General features: G+C 44.7%; 1 protein-coding gene across 4 annotated transcripts in view; it reads right to left on the bottom strand.

Moving 5' to 3' along the window:
* Positions 1 to 18,719, bottom strand: part of FBXW4 (F-box and WD repeat domain containing 4) — an 86,313-nt gene that overhangs the window by 10,809 nt on the left and 56,785 nt on the right. For 3 of the 4 annotated variants that reach the window (XM_017851794.1, XM_017851796.1, XM_017851797.1), the window contains exon 6: positions 4,820 to 4,885. The exons of the other annotated variant lie outside the window; for it this stretch is intronic. In XM_017851794.1, the coding sequence (XP_017707283.1) occupies positions 4,820 to 4,885 (66 nt within the window). The remainder of the gene's footprint in view (positions 1 to 4,819; positions 4,886 to 18,719) is intronic. 4 annotated transcript variants of the gene reach the window in all.

Here is an 18,719-nt window from a genome sequence, read left to right as displayed (position 1 = left end):
CAGGAGTTCAAGGCTGCAGTGAGCCGTGATGATGCTACTGCACTCCAGCCTGGGTGACAGAGCAAGTCCCTGTCTCTCAAGAAAAAAAGAAGCCTCCACAAACTCCGAGGTACTAGTTTGGATGGGGAGGAAGAGCAGGAAAGGGACAGCTTGCATTCGTTGAATGCCTCCAAGGTGACAGGCACTGTATGGGACACTTTTTCACAATAATTTTGTTCATACCAGTTCTGTTAGGTAGGGATAACTAATTTCCACTTTACAAATGAGGAAACTGAAGTCCAGAGGGCCCCAGATCACAGCAAGAGGCACAGTAGTTCTGGAAGCCAGGTCTGTTTGGCCACACAGCCAGTTCTCCCTCCCGAGCTCCTCACAGCCTCCCATCACACTGGCCCTGGCACCAGGGGAGGGGCTGCCTCTACCCCAGCCCCATTCAGAAGAAAGGAGGGCCTGTGGCGGGAGTTTGGCAGGGTGAGCTCATGGGGAACAAGTTTCACAGACTGTAGGAGCTCCAATATCCCAGGGGCTAAAGCACAAAGCAGTCCTGGGAAGTTTCAGTTAGGCTAGCAACAGTGGGGTATGACTATTGGCTTTATTAACAAAAGCAGAAGATTTAAAATGAAGGAGGTGCCAGCATCTGCTACTCATCAGACCACACCTGGTCTGTCCAGTAATCAGTTATGAACATGCCATTTCAAGAAGGATAAAACGAGATAAATTAGAGAAACTTTCAGGTGAGAATGGTCCTGAAACCAATGTGAGACCAACACTATAGGTCACCTATCTAGACATTCCTCATATTCTTTCTAGCCAAGCAAACCCAGCTTCTATGCCATCCCTCCCTGCACCTGCTGCTGCTAATGTGTAGGGGCAGGGGTGGAAGCTGAGTTCTTCCCTTGGCCCAGGAAGTGAATCTTGACTGGTCATTCCATTCCCCTTGCCAGGGTTTGGTTTAGGGCGAGTACTGGAATACAATTTTGACTATTAGATATGAGGAAAAGTCTGCTTGAAAAATTCCTAAGAAAGGCTTCCTCATCTTAAAAAGGGGCCCCAGACAGGGACATATGCTATTCCTATTTCCCTCTGAGTGTTGCCTTGCAAGCTCGTGGAGCAGCTCTAAACAAGCTTGAGAGCAAAAGCCACCTTGACCAGGGTAGCAAAGCAGAAAGTGAGAGAATCTGGGCCCTCATGATCTCATGGAGCTACTGAACCATCAACCCTGGAACCCGTCCAACTTCTGGGTTCCTTGTCATCTAAGAGAGTGATAATCCCATTGTTGTTTGAGCCACTTTGTGTTTTGGTTTTTGTTTTTGGAAACAGTCTCACTCTGTCACCCAGGCTGGAGTGCTGTGGCAGGTGAGCCACTGCGCCGGGCCTATTTGAGCCACTTTGAATTAGGTCTTCATTGCAGCCAAAGGCTATGGCTAACTTATCTAGTATGTTAATGAGGAACAACTGAAGGACCTAGAACTTGTGGCCTGAAGAAGAGGAGGCCCTGGAAGAGCAGAACCAAGGTTTTCAGATATTTAAAGGTCTGTTCTTCAGGAGAGAGGTTCAACTTGCTTGTCTCTTGTCCAGGATCACAGCTTCAGGGAGCAAATCAATCCATGATAAAGGGTGGGCATTCTCACTCACAGAGCTACCGAAAGACGGAATGGTTGTTTGGGGAAGTAGGGAGTTTCCCATCCCTGTTCTTGGATGACTATCTAAAGAGAATGTTGAAGGAAAACACCATGATTCATTGATTAAAATATCTCGTGTTGTTTTAAAAATTTTGGAAAGACTGACTATAGAATGGATTTTTCAAAAAACAACAACAAAAAAAGCTATAGCTACTGCTTTCCTAGGGAGATGGAGAAAACTGGAGAAGACAAAACTCAGCGACTGAGGAAGCGGGTGAGAAGAGCATCCTCACTAGTGCTGCCAATTGTGGCATTTAAGACACAGACTCTGGGGCCTCGGACGAGGTGAAGAGTTCTTAGACTTGACACCAAAGGCACAGTCAATGAAAGTCAATAATTTAGATTCCATCACAATTTTAAACATTTGCTCCTCAAAAGACCCTGTTAAGAGGATAAAAAGACAAGCAGCCGGGCACAGTTGCTCACGCCTGTAATCCCAGCACTTTGGGAGGCGGAGGCGGGCGGATCACAAGGTCAGGAGATGGAGACCATCCTGGCTAACACAGTGAAACCCCGTCTCTACTAAAAAATACAAAAAATTAGCCGGGCGTGGTGGTGGGCGCCTGTAGTCCCAGCTACTTGGGAGTCTGAGACAAGAGAATGGCGTGAACTCGGGAGGCAGAGCTTGCAGTGAGCCAAGATCGCACCACTGCACTCCAGCCTGGGCAACAGAGTGAGACTTCATCTCAAAAAAAAAGACAAGCTACAGATTGGGAGTAGATATTTGCAAATCACATATTTGACAAAGGACTAATATCTAGAATACAGAAAGAACTGTCAAAACTCAATGGTAAAACAAAACAAAACAAAACAAAAATTGCTTGCCTCGGCAGCACATGTACCGAAATGGAAATGACACAGAGAAGACTGGCATGGCTCTTGTGCAAGAATGACATGCAAATTCATGAAGTGTTCCATTAAAAGAAAACAATCCAGCAGGCAAAAGACATGAACAGACGTTTCACCAAAGAGAATATTCATATATGAAATATATGGCAAATAAACACGTGACAATATATTCAACATCATTAGCTATTAGGGAAATTCAAATTAAAACATGATGAAATATAACATCATAGTTTAAAAATAGTGAATCCAGGCATCATGGCTCACACCTGTAATGGTTTAAAAATAGTGAATCCAGGCATCATGGCGCATGCCTGTAATCCTAGCACTTTGAGAGGCCTAAGCAGACGGATCGCTTGAGCCCAGGGCTAGCCTGGGCACAATGGCAAACCCATCTCTTCAAAAAACCCACAAAAAATTAGCTGGGCATGGTAGTACAGCTGCTAGGGAGGCTGAGATGGGAGGATTGCTTGAGGCCAGAAGTTCAAGACCAGCCTGGGCAATATAATAACCTGTATCTCTAAAAAAATAATAATAAATACAGATTTTAAAAAAGAAAAAAAGGCCGGGCGCGGTGGCTCAAGCCTGTGGTCTCACCTTTTGGCGAGGCCGAGGACGGTTTTTTGCGGATCACTGAGGTCAGGAAGATCGGATAGACCCATCCTGGACCTGTACTATGTTCGGTGACAACCCCCTGCTTCGTCATACTAAAAACAGTTTACAAAGAAGTCTAGGCTCCGGGCTGGATGGTGGTAGGTGGCGGCGCGCCGTTGAGTCCAGCTACCTCAGGAGGGCTGAGGCAGGGAAGGAATGCATAAACGCCGGGGGAGGCCGGTAGCTTGCAGTGAGCTGAGATCCGGCCGCACTGCCACTCCCAGCACCGGGGCCGGACAGAGAGCGAGACCCATCTCACATAACTCAAAAATAAAATAAAATAAAATAAAAAAATAAAAAAATAAAATAAAAAGAAAAAAGAAAAAAAATAGTGAAATACCAAATGCTGGTGAGGATGTGAAGAAATTAGATCTCTCATACATTGGTGGTGGGAATGTAAAACAATAAAGATACTCCAAAAAATAGCTTGGCAGGTAAAAACTAAGCATACACTTACCAAACAACTCAGCATTTGTACTCCTTGGCATTTATCCCAGAGAAATGAAAATATATGCCCACACAAAAACCTGTACGCATCGTACTAGCTTTAGTTGCAATAGTCAAAAAATTGAAAACAGCCCAAACGTCCTTCAATGGGGAAAAGAAACTTTGGTATATCCATACCACGGAATACTACTTAGCAATAAAGAGGAATGCACTACTGATATATGCAACAACATCTGTGAGTCTCAAGGGAATTACGCTGAGTTTTTAAAAAGCCAGTTTCAAAAAGTGACATACTGTATGATTCCATTTATATAACATTTTCAAAATGACAAAATTATAGAGATGGAGAACACATAAGAAGTTGCCAGGAATCAGGGACAATGGGAAGAGTAGGAGGGGAGAAGGATGGGTGTGACTACCAAGGAGTATATGAGGAATCTTTGTGCTGATGGAACAAAGAGTTCTGTACCTGGATTGTGGTGATGGTTATCTGAATCTACACATGATAAAATTGCAAAGGACTAGACACACACAGACATAGACCTACACACACACACACACAGACACACACAGAGTACAATCTGAATAAAGGTCCATGGATGGTACCAGGGTCAATTTTCTGGTTTGATTATTATATTATATATTATGTAAGATGTTACACAAACACCTTTCCATCTTATTTTTGTAACTTCATGTGAATCTATAATTATTTCAAAATTAAAAGTCAAAAAAAAAAAAACCAGAATGGCAGATAATCAGATGGGAACATGTCAAGCCTGCCAAAGCAGAGAATTGTGAATAAAACCTGGATGTATTTTCACTGTTATGTATAATTCTTTTTATAGGTCTGTAGGCCACCTTCAAATTTTATTTTAGCAAAATCATCTCTGGGGATAGACGGGATTTTATATAGCCACATAGGCACACCTCAGAGAAAGAGTATCATAAATCCAAATTGTTGTTGTTATCATAAATTCTGCATGAAACTATTTACCTATTATAAATTACTTCAACAGTCTTCTCCAGCTAACCCCGAATGATTCCATGTGAGAAGGCACCACAGCAGAGGCCTCCTACTACACCACTTTCCAGCCTTCTCCTGGACTACTCAGCCAACCGAGGCAGAGGCTGGCTCGGCAAGCTTTCCTTCACCTCCTGGGCTGGAAGCCAGGGTGGGCTCAGGAATCTCTTACCTGTTGAGGTCCCAGATTCTCAGGGGTGAGAAGTGCCCGCAACAAGCTGTCCCTGTCACAAAAGAGCTGCCAAACAAAAGGAGAGCAGAATCAGATCTGGCTTGTCAGAACCTGCGGTGGAAATGGCTAACAATGGGAAATGCCGTGTTCATTCCCAAGGGGATTGTGGGTTAAGCCAGAATGAGAGAAGTGGCCTAGGGAGCCATCACAGGAGCTATGGGAAGACATCTGGGAGCACTGTAAGGGGTGTAGCCCCGCAGAGGTGCCTGGCCAGAAGACCCACGAGCTCAGCCACAGCTGGGCCTGCTGCACAGACTAGGTTGAGTGGTCCTTGTGCACCATAAAAACAGATCTCTAGATTTGACAAGTTTGAGCCCAAGGGAGAGCAAGCCTGTCGGGCTCCTGTTTAGGAACCCCAAGAGCACAACAGCAGGGCACAGAAAAGGGCTCCAAGGAACAGGCTGCTGGGGCTGGAAGGTGATGCCCCTGGTCAGAAGTAGGGACAACTGAGGGGCATTCCTGAAGGTTTTAAGAGCTGGGGGAATCTGGTAATGTGGTATAAGCACAAGGCAGGTATAAAGGCACCAAAATGAGAAAAGGAAAAAATATGAAAGGTGAGTGAATCCCTTGGATGGGTATATGCTAGTACATAGGTGGGGCGGAGTGGGGAATGACAGGGGCCAGGCAGCCAGGGCTTCTGGAGGGTGGAATGGGAGTCCGCCAGAGTCCTCTGAGGCCAATAACGAACAACGCCAAGAGGCACATGAGAAGGAGCAGGCTGACCCTGTTGCCCAGAGTGTCCCTTAGAGCCCTAAAAACCTCAACATATACAATCTGCAGAGTCTCACTTTAAATGGAGGCACAAGCCTGGTGTAAAGGATCCATGCAGTGGGCCAGGCTGGCTGTAGCGCTGGCCTAGAACTTGAACCTATGAGCCAGACAATTCTTGTTAGAGGATTTGGTAGGGTGGAGAGGGGAAGCCTTCAGGAAACCTGGGCTTAAAACTTAAACAGCAAGCAAGCAAATTGAAAAGAGTGGTGTCAGGAGCCCTGGGGCAGGAATGGGCCATGTCCCTACATGTCTTTCATGGGGGGAAGGAAGACTGGACATACTAATAACACATTAGCAATGTGGGGGCAACAGCCCATCCGCTGTGGCCCAGCCCAGCACCTGTGGCTCTCTGATCCCAAGCATGTCAGTGAGGAGATAGATTTCCACAGAGAGGGCCATGGAGAAGCCAGTGGCTTTGGCTGGGGGGGAGGCTGGCCTGCCAGTTGCTGATGGGGGAGATGTTAGGGCAGGCACTGGCCAAACCACTGATTTACAATCAAAATTGCAGGGCAGTTATCTGCTCTTCAGCCCTAGGCTGATAAAAAGGCCATACGAGCTATCCTGGGGCTTTCATGACTCAAGCCAAGACTTCCTCCAGGGACATGCCCCATCATCCTAGCTTCTTCAAGGCTGCCAGCAGCCACAAAAACTATAGAGTGGGAGTGCCAAAACAGCCACTGTGCCATGCCGCAAGTGACTGCCAGCCTGGGAAGCAGCCAGTGGACACTGAAGAACCAAACTACAAAGTCAGAAGGTGTTGCCCTCTCCTCCCTCCCCCAACATTTTTCTCTTTAGGGTAATCCATTAATAACTGGTAAAGCCAATTACCTTGGGCTGGAAACATAATAGCCACTTGGAAATCATTCGAGCAGGCAATTGGACTATCCAGACTTGAGGAGTGGGGGCCAGGTGAAGGGCGCCAGCACAGACACAGGCATCTTTTTTTTTTTTGAAAGGAGTCTCCCTCTGTCACCAGGCTGGAGTGCAGTGGTGCAATCTTGGCTCACTGCAACCTCCACTTCCTGGGTTCAAACAATTCCCCTGCCTCAGCCTCCTGAGTTGCTGGGGCTACGGGCATGCCCCACCACACCCAGCTAATTTTTGTATTTTTAGTAGAGACGGGGTTTCACCATGTTGGCCAGGCTGGTCTCAGTTTCTTGACCTCGTGATCCGCCCACCTCGGCCTCCCAAAGTGCTGTGATTACAGGCGTGAGCCACCGCGCCTGGTCAGGCATCTCTTAAGGCCTATGGCAGGGCCTCTGACTGGCCACAGGCCTAAATTAGCATCAAGGTAAGTCAATAGAGAGGGGAGCAACATGGAACTTTAATCTTGCTGGAGATCAGAGCTGTGGGAGTGGCAGGGATGAGGGTGGGGTGGGGATGCAAACCCCCTTCCCAGGGACTCCTATCCCCCTCTATTCTGGCCCACCAACATCTGGCCCTGATCATCTGCCGCCAGGAGGAGTGCACCTCACCTTCATACCCTGTACAGGGCCTTTTTTTTTTTTTTTTAAATAGAGACAGGGGTCTCTCTATGTTGCCCAGGCTGGTCTTGAACTCCTGGGCTCAAGTTGATCCACCTGTCTCAGCCTCCCGAATTGCTAGGATTATAGGTGTGAACCACTGGCGCCCAGCCTCCTGTGAAGCGCTTTCTTAATTGCCTAGATGTGACATCTATAAATGTTTCTTTCCAAAAGCTGCCTTTTTCTCTCGCCTAACCACTGTGATCAAGAAGGAAAAGAGGGAGAGAAAGTAGAATGTCTTCCCGGCACTTAGGAGGACTTAAAGAGTTTAATCAAATTTAACACTCAGTAAAAAACCATCAACAGTCAAGCAGATTTTGAGCAAACACTCACCAGGACTCACACCCAAACCACACGGCCTTCCCAGGACTCTTGGGGGTCAGGCTGGTTGCAGACACAGTCTTGTACACCTTGAACTACTCCCGACTACCTGCAGCCATTCTTGCCCCCTTATTCCCATGGTCATTAGGACGAATGAGCAGAAGCTACAGACCAGCCACACTCAAAGTCAGAAGATTAGAAAGGGTGTGCCCACATGCAATCTCAGGGTACAACAGACACATGGAGCAGAGGAAGAAAAGGAATTCACTACTCTCCAACACCCAAATGGTGCGTCACATCTCACAATGAGCCCACGAGATAGACATTATTCCCATTGTGCAGAAAGTGAATATGAAGCAAAAGCCAAGCTTCCATGAATGGACTTAAAATATTGTGGTTGCACACAGGACCTGTTACCCCCACATTCAGACTCCTCCTTTGAGACTCACGGGATAAAGTGCTTTGAAAAGGGGCTGGTGGGGTGGGATCTGTGCATCACAAGCAGCCTCACTCCTCAGTTCTCTAACCCAGGTGATTTAACCCAAACAAAAAACTGTGCTCTGATAACCTGTTTGATTTGAATCCGCCACATGTCTTCAACCAGATTCTCGTCACATCCCTCACGGTGCTGGCTCCTGTGCTACGCATGTCAAAGGCTCTCAATAAATACTTGGAGATCAATGAAATGAAAACATGTATCATTTCCTCCATGGCTCCTCCCAAGGGATTGCTCACTGAATTTTCCCCACTAAAGTCCTTTGCTATAACTTCAATTTTGGGTTTGAAAGTGATGAAAAAGCCAGCTCTGCTCAGAAAAGAAAGAAAATTCAAATGGCTTTTGCCTTCAGTCCCATCTCTTCCCTCAGGGGTATTCCAGGGACGAGGACTTCAAATCTATGTTGAACAGGCAGAGGCAAGAGCTGGTGGCTCCCCAGGTAGGCTGATCCTCTGAGTCCCTTCCATACTCAAGGGACAAATGGCATTTTTGGTTTATCTTCCCATCTCCCCTTTGAGATCAGAACCCTTTAGAGGTTCTTGGGTACTAGCAAGTGTCTAGCACAGTGCTTGGCCCAGAGAAAGCACTCACTACAAATTTGTGGAACTGAACTGAGAGGGCCTTCCAGAGCCCAAAGCCTGCACAGCTGGGAAAGCTAGTCATGTGCACTGTGAAGCTGGTCCCTCTGCTTCCTAAAGGAATAATTCCCAAATACCAAAGGCTCAAACTTGAATGACACATGACACAGGCATACAATATTAGGGGAGTGAGAAGTCCCTCATAAGCACCGCAACTAGGTAAGAGATGAGAGGTACCGACATCTAAAAATTAATGTCAAAACACACACACTCAGGCACACTAGTACAAGTACACCTATCCCCTCTTAGCTAGAGGGTCTAAAAGTCATTCTGACTCCATAAGCTCTCCTCTTTTTGGAACAGAAAGCCCTTACCAGAAGCCAGCCTTCTAATTTCTCACCCTGTCCCAGACCTTAACCAGATCTTCAACCTGCCTTACTCATCCCCTGGCCCTAGCTCAGGCAAACCTGGCATCATGCAGACTTTCATCAGGCTCCAGAAGGAGACACAGGAGCCTGTCTCACTAGAGGAAGATGCCAGGGAATTAGGGTTTGTGTATTCAAGTTGAGAAATTAAAAATAACAAGACATAGAAAAGAGGAGAGCAAGGTAAGAAGGAAAATTAGTTGGGCATGGGCAGTCTGAAAGGCAGGTAGATTCCTGCTGCTTCTGCATTAGCTTAGGCCCTCTTAATAACACTAGTAATTTACTGAGCACTTACTATGTACCAGGTGCTGAGCACGTGTTTCAAAAGCATTATCCTATCTAATCCTCATAACACTATGCAGTAGGTATGCAGTAGCTACCACTTTCCTTTTTTTTTTTTTTTGAGACAGAGTCTCACTCTGTTGCCCAGGCTGGAGTGCACTGGTGCAATCTCGGCTCACTGCAACCTCCATCTCCCAGGTTCAAGCAATTCTCCTACCTCAGCAACCCCCAGTAGCTGGATTAACAGGTGTGCACCACCACGCCTGACTAATTTTTGTATTTTTAGTAGAGATAGGGATTCCCCCATGTTGGCCAGGCTGGTCTCAAACTCCTGAACTCAGGTGATCCACCCACCTCGGCCTCACAAAGTTCTGGGATTACACACATGAGCCACAGCACCCAGCCCCACTTTCCCTATTTTACAAATGAGGAGACTGAGGCTCTGGGAGGTAATTAATTTGCTCTAGCTCACAAAGGTAGCAACTAGTGGACTGGAATTGGAACCCAGTCAGTCTTGATTCCAGGTCCAAGTTATTATACCACCCCTCGCACAGAAGCTCTCATCTTGGCTACATTTCAAGAGTTAGTCTTATTTGAATTTCCAGCATCTAGTATAATGCCTGACACACACTGAAAACTCAAATGCTTATTGATTGAATGAATGAATGAATGAATGAACAAATGACTCCACCTGGAAGAAGAAAGAAGCAACTGAGTGGTTTGAGGTGGGGCAGCAGAAGTGGCGTGCTCAGCAGCTGTGTCCCGTGGCTGGCCTAGAGCCGCCCAGCTGGCCCAGGCCCCAGCAGCCTCTGAGCCTGGGCTGACACACTTTGGCAAGGGAGGCCACCAGAGCTGTCACATCATTCACCAATATGCCCATCAAGTGTATTCAGTTCTCTTCAACCCGCATTGGCATTTTAATTACTGTTGGGTAAACTAATTTGTACAAATGAAGGCCAGGCTGCCTAATAGAATATGCAAGCTCTCTGACCTCTGACAGGCACTGACACGAGATACAAAGGCAGCCAAGGAAGGCTTTTTATCTGAGCCTTATTACTCTCTATTACTCCAATTAGTCAGGCTCCAGTGCTCCTAATTGGAGGAAAAATTGCAATTAAATCAATTTTTGATGGGCTGCAAGTGGGCTCCCGAACCGCCCTGCTTGTGAAACACTGATATTATAGCAGCAAAGGTCACAGGCCTCATCGGCACCTGGGGGCCCCCCGATTTCCCTTGGCCCCCTCCTTAAATACCTCAAGGAAACCCCTGTCCGTCCATTGGCTCAGCCGGCAAGGGTAGGAAGGAGGAAGTCATTAGAACATGTCAGGTCTCATTGCTGCTGCCGCCATCTGCTAACCTCCGCCACTGACATCATTACAGCAGTAAGTCCCAAAGCATGAATACAGTGCGAAGGTCAGACAAACTCACTCGGTGAGGGGAAGCCAGGAGCATAGCTGCAGTGACAGGACTGTGAGGGAGGGACCAGTGGAGTGGGAACAGGAGGTCAACAGCAATCAGGAAGGGGAAAGACACAGGCAGGGGGCAGGTGAAAGTGTGAGACAACCAGTTCCTAAGATCCAGCCAACAGGGCACCCTGGGTCACTAAAGGGATAAGGAAATAGATGTGATGGGAAGAGGGAAAAAAAGAGGCAAATCTTGTTCTCTGTCTAGCAACCATCCCACCTTGCAGGTGGGGAAACATCCACTTGAATGCCCTCTATAGCGCAGCTCCAGAAGGCTGCTCCAGTCACATCTGTGATGAGTGGACAGGGCCATGCTTGTGAAGCCTACCATCCACAGTGGCATCTGTTTCTGAAGGAGGAAGGGAGGCTCTAGGACCAAAGCTGCAAGACCAGGCAGGGGAAGATAAACACAACTTTTCATCAAACTAAAGCCAAATAAGAACAAGACACCTAGCTGAAGCTTGAATTAATAAAGTTTAAAGCAAATAAAAAGAAGTTCCATTTCACACAGCAACTGGCATACCATTACCTCAAAGAGACGGTGTAGATGGAAAATTTAAATTCAAAAGCTTAGCCAACTTCACGGATGACTGAACCATAATGGGTTAATAGGGAAAGGAGGATATGCCTTGCCTTCAAGAGATAAAGACGAAAGCATGTTAAATAAATGATGTTCCATCTACTTAATGGAATATTATACAGTCATTTTAAATGATGTTCCCAAATAATACAAGCAAGATACTTACGATGTACTATTATAAGAGAAAAAAGCGGGGTACAAACAGCACTGTTACAACTACTAAAAAAAAAGGAGCCTATGCAGAGAAAAGGAAAGAGTGGAAGAAAACTAAAATGTTAAGTGATTGTGTTTGGGCAGTAGAATGATAAGCAATTCTTTCTTCTTTTAAATTTTCTTCATTTTTCAAATATTATTTAATGAGCATGTGCTGTTTTTTAAAGGGAAAAACACATTATTTACTTTTTTTTTTTTTTTTTGAGACAGAGTCTCGCTGTGTCACCCAGGCTGGAGTACAGTGGCATGATCTTGGCTCACTGCAACTTCTGTCTCCCGGGTTCAAGCAATTCTCCTGCCTCAGCCTCCTGAGTAGCTGGGACTACAGGCGCCCGCCACCGCGCCCGGCTAATTTTTTGTATTTTTGTACAGATGGGGTTTCACCGTGTTAGCCAGGATGCTCTTGATCTCCTGACCTCATGATCCGCCCACCTCAGCCTCCCAAAGTGCTGGGATTACAGGCGTGAATCACCGTGCCCAGTCATTATTTACATTTTATAAGAGAAAAGACAACATAACACTCCTGTCTATGACTTGGGGCCAAGGGCAGGCAGACCTGAAGGTGAGTGGTACAGCTAGTGTTAGCAACCATGGCCCTGGCACACCTTCCCCTGAAGTGATGGGACTGATCAGTAGCTCAAGGTTAGACCAAGAAGTCCCAGATCAGAAGGGAGGTGTCCCACTGGTCTCTTTCTCCCAATTAGGCACTGGCCACTAGGGAGCAAGACTGACTCCAGATTCCTACAGCTTCTGGTGGTCTGGGACACCTCTCCCAGTACACATACTACACATATTCCCTACACACACACGCACACACACACACACGCACACACGCATGCACCTCTCTCTCAACCCAAGTGCATCAGGACAGGATGGTGCAAGTAGGCGCCTAGGTCAGGCTCTGGATAGTGTCCAAAGGCTGAAGCTCTTACTGCTTGCTCCCTGCCCCCAACTGCAACTCCAACAAATAAGGGCCAGCAAAGCAGGGTTTCTGTGGAGGAGTGCGTTCCTACAGTCGGAGAATGCCTACAGAGAAACACAAAATGATTATTCTCTATTTTAACCAAGGGTACAAGGTCAGCCTAACCAAAGATAGGAGAACCTGGCCCAGGCTAGACAAAAGGAAGCCTAAGGTTTCTGATTCACTCAAGAATCAGAAACTTAGAAACTTGAGGAATGGAAGCACAGAATTAATAGAGAGGGAAAAAAATAACAAAATAAAAACAAAAACTCTCAGTACAGTGGAATAACATAAGTTAATTCAGCCTATTGAATTTAATAAGGTGTTGGGAGCTGCAGGGAGAAGAGTTTCTAAACTGTATTTCCATCTACATGGCCCCTTAAACAACTGCTCCATGTACTCCTAAAAGAAAGAAATGGCAATGTGTCCCGGTGCTAAAGCAAAAACTGACCGGTTCGACTTCCTGGGAAATGATGATACAATATTCACAAAATGAGATACCCAACAAGAAGCATGCAAAAAGACAAGCTATACATAGTAATTACTTGCAGACAATATGACTGTCTGCCTAGAAAATCCAAAAGACTCAACCAAAAAACTATCACAATTAATACCAGGGTCAGATGAGGTAGCTGGCATGCTGCATACAAGAGTGGAAAGGGGTGCAGGTGTGGACCCCTGGCTCTGCCACCTAGTAATCATGTGATCCTGAGTGTGTTATTCAACCTCTCTACAGCCCTGTTTCTTCTTCATAAGACAGGAATAATAATAGTACCTAGGCATTGGCTTGTTATAAAAATTATATGGGAAGTGTAAATTAGTTCAACCATTGTGGAAGACAGTGTGGCGATTCCTCAAGGATCTAGAACCAGAAACAACATTTGACCTAGCAATCCCATTACTGGGTATATACCCAAAGGATTATAAATCATTCTACTATAAAGGGGACATGAATGAAGCTGGAAACCATCATTCTCAGCAAACTAACACAAGAACAGAAAACCAAACATTGCATGTTCTCATAAGTCGGAGCTGAACAATGAGAACACACAGACACAGGGAGGGGAACATCACACACCAGGGCCTGTCAGGAGGTAGCGGGTTAGGGGAGGGATAGCATTAGGAGAAATACCTAATGTAGATGATGGGTGGATGGGTACAGCAAACCACCATGGCACATGTGTACCTGTGTAACAAACCTGCACGTTCTGTACATGTACCCCAGAACTTGAAGTATAATAAAAAAAATTATTTGGGAAAATATGCTTAGAACAGTATATAGCACATAGCACACACCCACGGATATTAGCTATTATTATATACCAGCAATAACCAAGTGTTATTATATATCAGCAATAACCAAGTGTTATTATATACCAGCAATAACCAATTGTAACCAAAACGTAATTAAAAATCCAGGCTGGGCGAGGTGGCTTACACCTGTAATCCCAGCATTTTGGGAGGCTGAGGCGGGTGGATCACCTGAGTTCAAGAGTTTGAGACCAGCCTGGCCAACATGGTGAAACACTGCCTCTACTAAAAATATATATATATATAAAAATTAGCAGGGCGTGGTGATGGGCACCTGTAATTCCAGCCTCTCGGGAGGCTGAGGGAGGAGAATCACTTGAAACTGGGAGGTGGAGGTTGCAGTGAGCCAAGATCACACCACTGCACTCCAGCCTGGATAACAGAGCGAGACTCTGTCTCAAAACATAAATAAATAAAATAAAATAAAAACCCATTCACGAAAAGAATTTAAATACTGTAAAATAAGAATAAATCTAACAAAAAAAGAGAAAATGAACAAATAAACAAAATCACTAGAAAAGATCCATATAAAAAATATAAAACTTTACTAAAGGAGATAGAATTGTTGAATAAGTTTAGAAACATATTCCCAGATGTGAAATCTTGATTATAAAACTGTCAGTTCTCCCCCAATTAATCTATAAATTCAATACAGATTTTACTTAATCTACTCAAGATTTTACTTAATCAATTGATTCTAAAATTCATCTAGAAGAGGAAAACCACAAGAATAACCCAGAAGTATCTGAAAAAGAACAATAAGAAGTTGTTCTACCGGATCAAAACATACTTTGTATGATATTCATGCTGAAATAGGTGAATAGATCAGTGGATGAGAATAACGAATCCAAAGCCACACCTATCTACTTGTAGAGAATCAATAGATCCTAAGTGTGGTCTTTAAAGAGAGTAGATAAAGAATGAACTAATCAATAAATGGTATAGGGTCCACCAGATACACATTTGGAAAAAAAAATTAGAGGCCTACCTCCCAGCAGACATTGATCCCAGATAAATTAAGGAGATAAACATTAAACTGTATGAAAACCCATAAAGATCTAAGAAAAAATACATAGGAAAATAGTTTTATAATCTTGAAAAGACGTTCTTAAGATAAACATAAAATTCTAAAGCCATGAAGGTAGTGATCAGACAGACCTAACCTACAAATAACAAAAATATCTACACAACAGAAGACATAAAAAATAACAAGCTGAAAGGAATTACCATATATAGGAGGGGTCTCCAACCCCCAGGTCACAGACCTGTACCAGTCCATGGCCTGTTAGCAACCAAGACACACCGCAGGAGATGAGTGGTGGGCAAGCAAGCTTCAACTGAATTTACAGCCACTTCCCATCACTGGCATTACCACCTTGAGCTCCACCTCCTGTTGGATCAGGGGCAGCATTAGATTCTCATAGGAACATAAATCCTATTGTAAACTGTACATGCAAGGGATCTAGATTGTGGCTCCTCATGAGAATCTAATGCCTGAGGATCTGTCACTGTCTCCCATCACCCCCAGATGGGACCATTTAGTTGCATGAAAACAAGCTCAGGGCTCCCACTGATTCTACATTATGGTGAGTTGTAAAATTATTTTATTATATATTACAATGTAATAATAATAGAAATAAAGTGCACAATAAATATTATGTACTTGAATCATCCCAAACCCTGACCCATCCCCCTCCCACCCCCGAGGCTATGGAAAAATTGAAAACTGTCTTCCATGAAACCAATTCCTGGTGCCAGATAGGTTGGGGACTGCTGATACATAGTCAAAAGATTAATACTGAGAATATTAAAAGAGGTGATGGGAGGCCAGGAGTGGTAGCTCATGCCTGTAATCTCAGCATTTTGGGAGGCCAAGGCAGGCAGATTGCTTGAGCCTAGGAGTTCAAGACCAGCCTGGGCCACAAAGTAAGACCCTGTCTTTACGAAATATGAAAAAGTTAGCCAAGTGTGGTGGCATGCACCTTTGGTCCCAATTTCACAGGAGGGTGAGGTAGGAGGATCCGCTCCCTTGAGCCCATGAGGTCAAGGCTGCAGTGAGTTATGATTGCACCACTGAACTCCAACCTGGGCAACCAAGCAAGACCCTGTCTCAGAAAAAAAAAAAAAGAGAGATGGAGGGGCACTCGTCCAGCATCCTGTCTTGGAGCCCACTTCCTCCCTACCCTGGGGGGGAAAAAGAGCAATCTTATAAATCACAGGGAAAAAGGTAGATAAATGAGTGAAAACTTGAACAAGTAATTTATAGAAAAAATATACATGGCCAAATACACAAGAAATAATGTTAAGCCTCTAGTAAGAATTGCAAATTAGGCCAGGTGTGGTGGTTTACACCTGTAATCCCAGCATTTTGGGAGGCTGAGGTGGGCAGATCAGTTGAGGTCAGTAGTTCAAGACCAGCCTGGCCAACATGGTGAAACCCCATCTCTGCTAAAAATACAAAAAAGAAAATTAGCTGGGTGTGGTGGTGTGTACCTGTAATCCTAACTACTCAGGAGGCTGAGACAGGAGAATCACTTGAACCCAGGAGACAAAGGTTGTGGTGAGCCGAGATTGAGATTGAGCCACTGCACTCCAGCCTGGGTGAGAGAGCGAGACTCCATCTCAAAAAAAGAACCAAAAAACAAAAACAAAACAAAACAAACAACAACAACAAAAAAGAATTGCAACTTGGAAAAACAACAAAAATAATTACAAACACATATAGTATTTAGTGTGTGCCCAAGTGCTGTTCTAAGCACTTTCTACCAATTAGTTCACTTAACGCTCAAGACATTCCTCCATATTTGATAATATTTTTCTAGGTATGATAATAGTATTATGATTACTCTTTTTTTTTTTTTTTTTTTTGAGATGGAGTCTCGCTCTTGTTGCCCAGGCTGGAATGCAATGGCGCAATCTCGGCTCTCTGCAACCTCCACCTCCCGGAATCAAGTGATTCACCTGCCCCAGCCTCCCAAGTAGCTGGGATTACAGGTGCCTGCCACCACACCTGGCTAATTTTTTGTGTTTTTAGTAGAGACGGGGTTTCACCATGTTGGTCAGGCTGGTCCTGAACTCCTGACCTCAGGTGATCCACCCGCCTCGGCCTCCCAAAGTGCTGGGATTACAGGCATGAGCCACTGCACCCAGCCTATGATTACATTTAAAAAGTATCACTATCTTTTAGAGTACAGACTGAAATATTTATAGATGAAATTATATGTCTGATATTTGCTTCAAAATAATATCGGAGGGGGAAGTCTGTAAGGATTAATGGAGCAAGGTTTAGCCAAAAGTTGGTCATTATTCTACTTTTGTAAATTTTGAAACTTTCTGCTATAAAACGTTTTAAAAGCCACCATGGGCCGGGCGCGGTGGCTCATGCCTGTAATCCCAGCACTTTGGAAGGCTGAGGTGGGCGGATCACGAGGTCAGGAAATTGGGACCATCCTGGCTAACACAGTGAAATCCCATCTCTATCAAAAATACAAAAAAAAAAAATTAGCCAGGTGTGGTGGCAGGCGCCTGTAGTCCCAGCTACTCAGGAGGCTGAGGCAGGAGAATGGCGTGAACCCAGGAGGCAGAGCTTGCAGTGAGCAAGATCGCACCACTGCATTCCAGCCTACGCAACAGAGCGAGACTCTATCTCAAAAAATAAAATAAAATAAAAGCCACCATAAGCCAGGCATAGTGGCTCATGCCTATAATCCCAGCACTTTGGGAGGCTGAGGTGGGCAAATCACTTGAGGCTAGGAGTTCAAGACCTGCCTGACCAACATGGTGAAACCCCATCTCCATTAAAAATACAAAAATTAGCCAGGTGTGGTGGTACATGCCTGTAATCCCATCTACCTGGGAAGCTGAGGCACGAGAATTGCAGGAGGCAGAGGTTGCAGTGAGCCAAGATCATGGCACTATACTTCAGCCTGGGTGACAAAGCAAGACCCTGTCCCAAAAAAAAAAAAAAAAAAGGTCACTATGAGGTTTGTACAGCCAAAATTACCCTCCTTTTACAGATAAGGAAATTGAGGAACAGAGAGGTAACTCACCAACATTACACAGCTAGTAGGAAAGGGACTCATGATTTGACCCCAGCCTTGTGGGCTGCAAAGTCCACCCCTTAATCACTATTTTATACTCACTCCCCAAATTAGATATCATTTTTTACCTATCAGAGTGGCAAAATTTTTCAAAAAATGGATATTACCCAGTATTCATAAGAGGAAATGAGTAATTGCACACACTGTTTGCGGGTATAGAACCTGATACGGTCTAACTGGAGGGCAATGTGGCAGTGCCTAAAAATTTTCGGTGCACTTCCTCCTCAATCCAGCATGTTCTTTCTAAGCTTCTTTCCTAGAAAGATACCTGACCATATGTAAAAATACGCAAGTACACAGATGTTTCCTAAAGGACTGTTTGTAATAGCAAGACACTGGAAACAACCTACATGTCCATCAGTGGAAGGATGGTTACAAACTGTGGTTTGTAAGGTGTGGAACTAGAATGCTGCAGTCAAAAAGAACATGGTAGGATGGGGTGCTCTGACATGAAAGGACCTCCAAGCCTCATAGGGAGATGAGAAATTCAAGCTACAGAACAAATGTATAATGTGAGTTTAAAACAAAGCGGAACTATATATCTATATATGTACACATATTGATGAAACTATATGATATCTGCTATTTGCTTCAAATGAAAAGATCTGGAATGACACATACTAGACATCCTGCAAAAAAAAAAGTAGGAAAACGGGAGGAGACATAGGTCACTGAAGGAGATTTTTCCTCTCTATTCTATGTATTTTAAATTGTTTGAATTTTTACAATTAGAACATATTTATATATCACTTACGTATAAAACAACAAAATAGAAATTCAGAAATTAAAAGGAGAATGGTAATTAAAATACTCATT

This window comes from Rhinopithecus bieti, unplaced genomic scaffold (assembly GCF_001698545.2).
Source record: "Rhinopithecus bieti isolate Rb0 unplaced genomic scaffold, ASM169854v2 scaffold_31787, whole genome shotgun sequence".
NCBI classification, from domain to species: Eukaryota; Metazoa; Chordata; class Mammalia; order Primates; family Cercopithecidae; genus Rhinopithecus; species Rhinopithecus bieti.
Note: the sequence above shows the minus strand (reverse complement) of the source record. Positions and strands in the feature narration are given on the sequence as shown.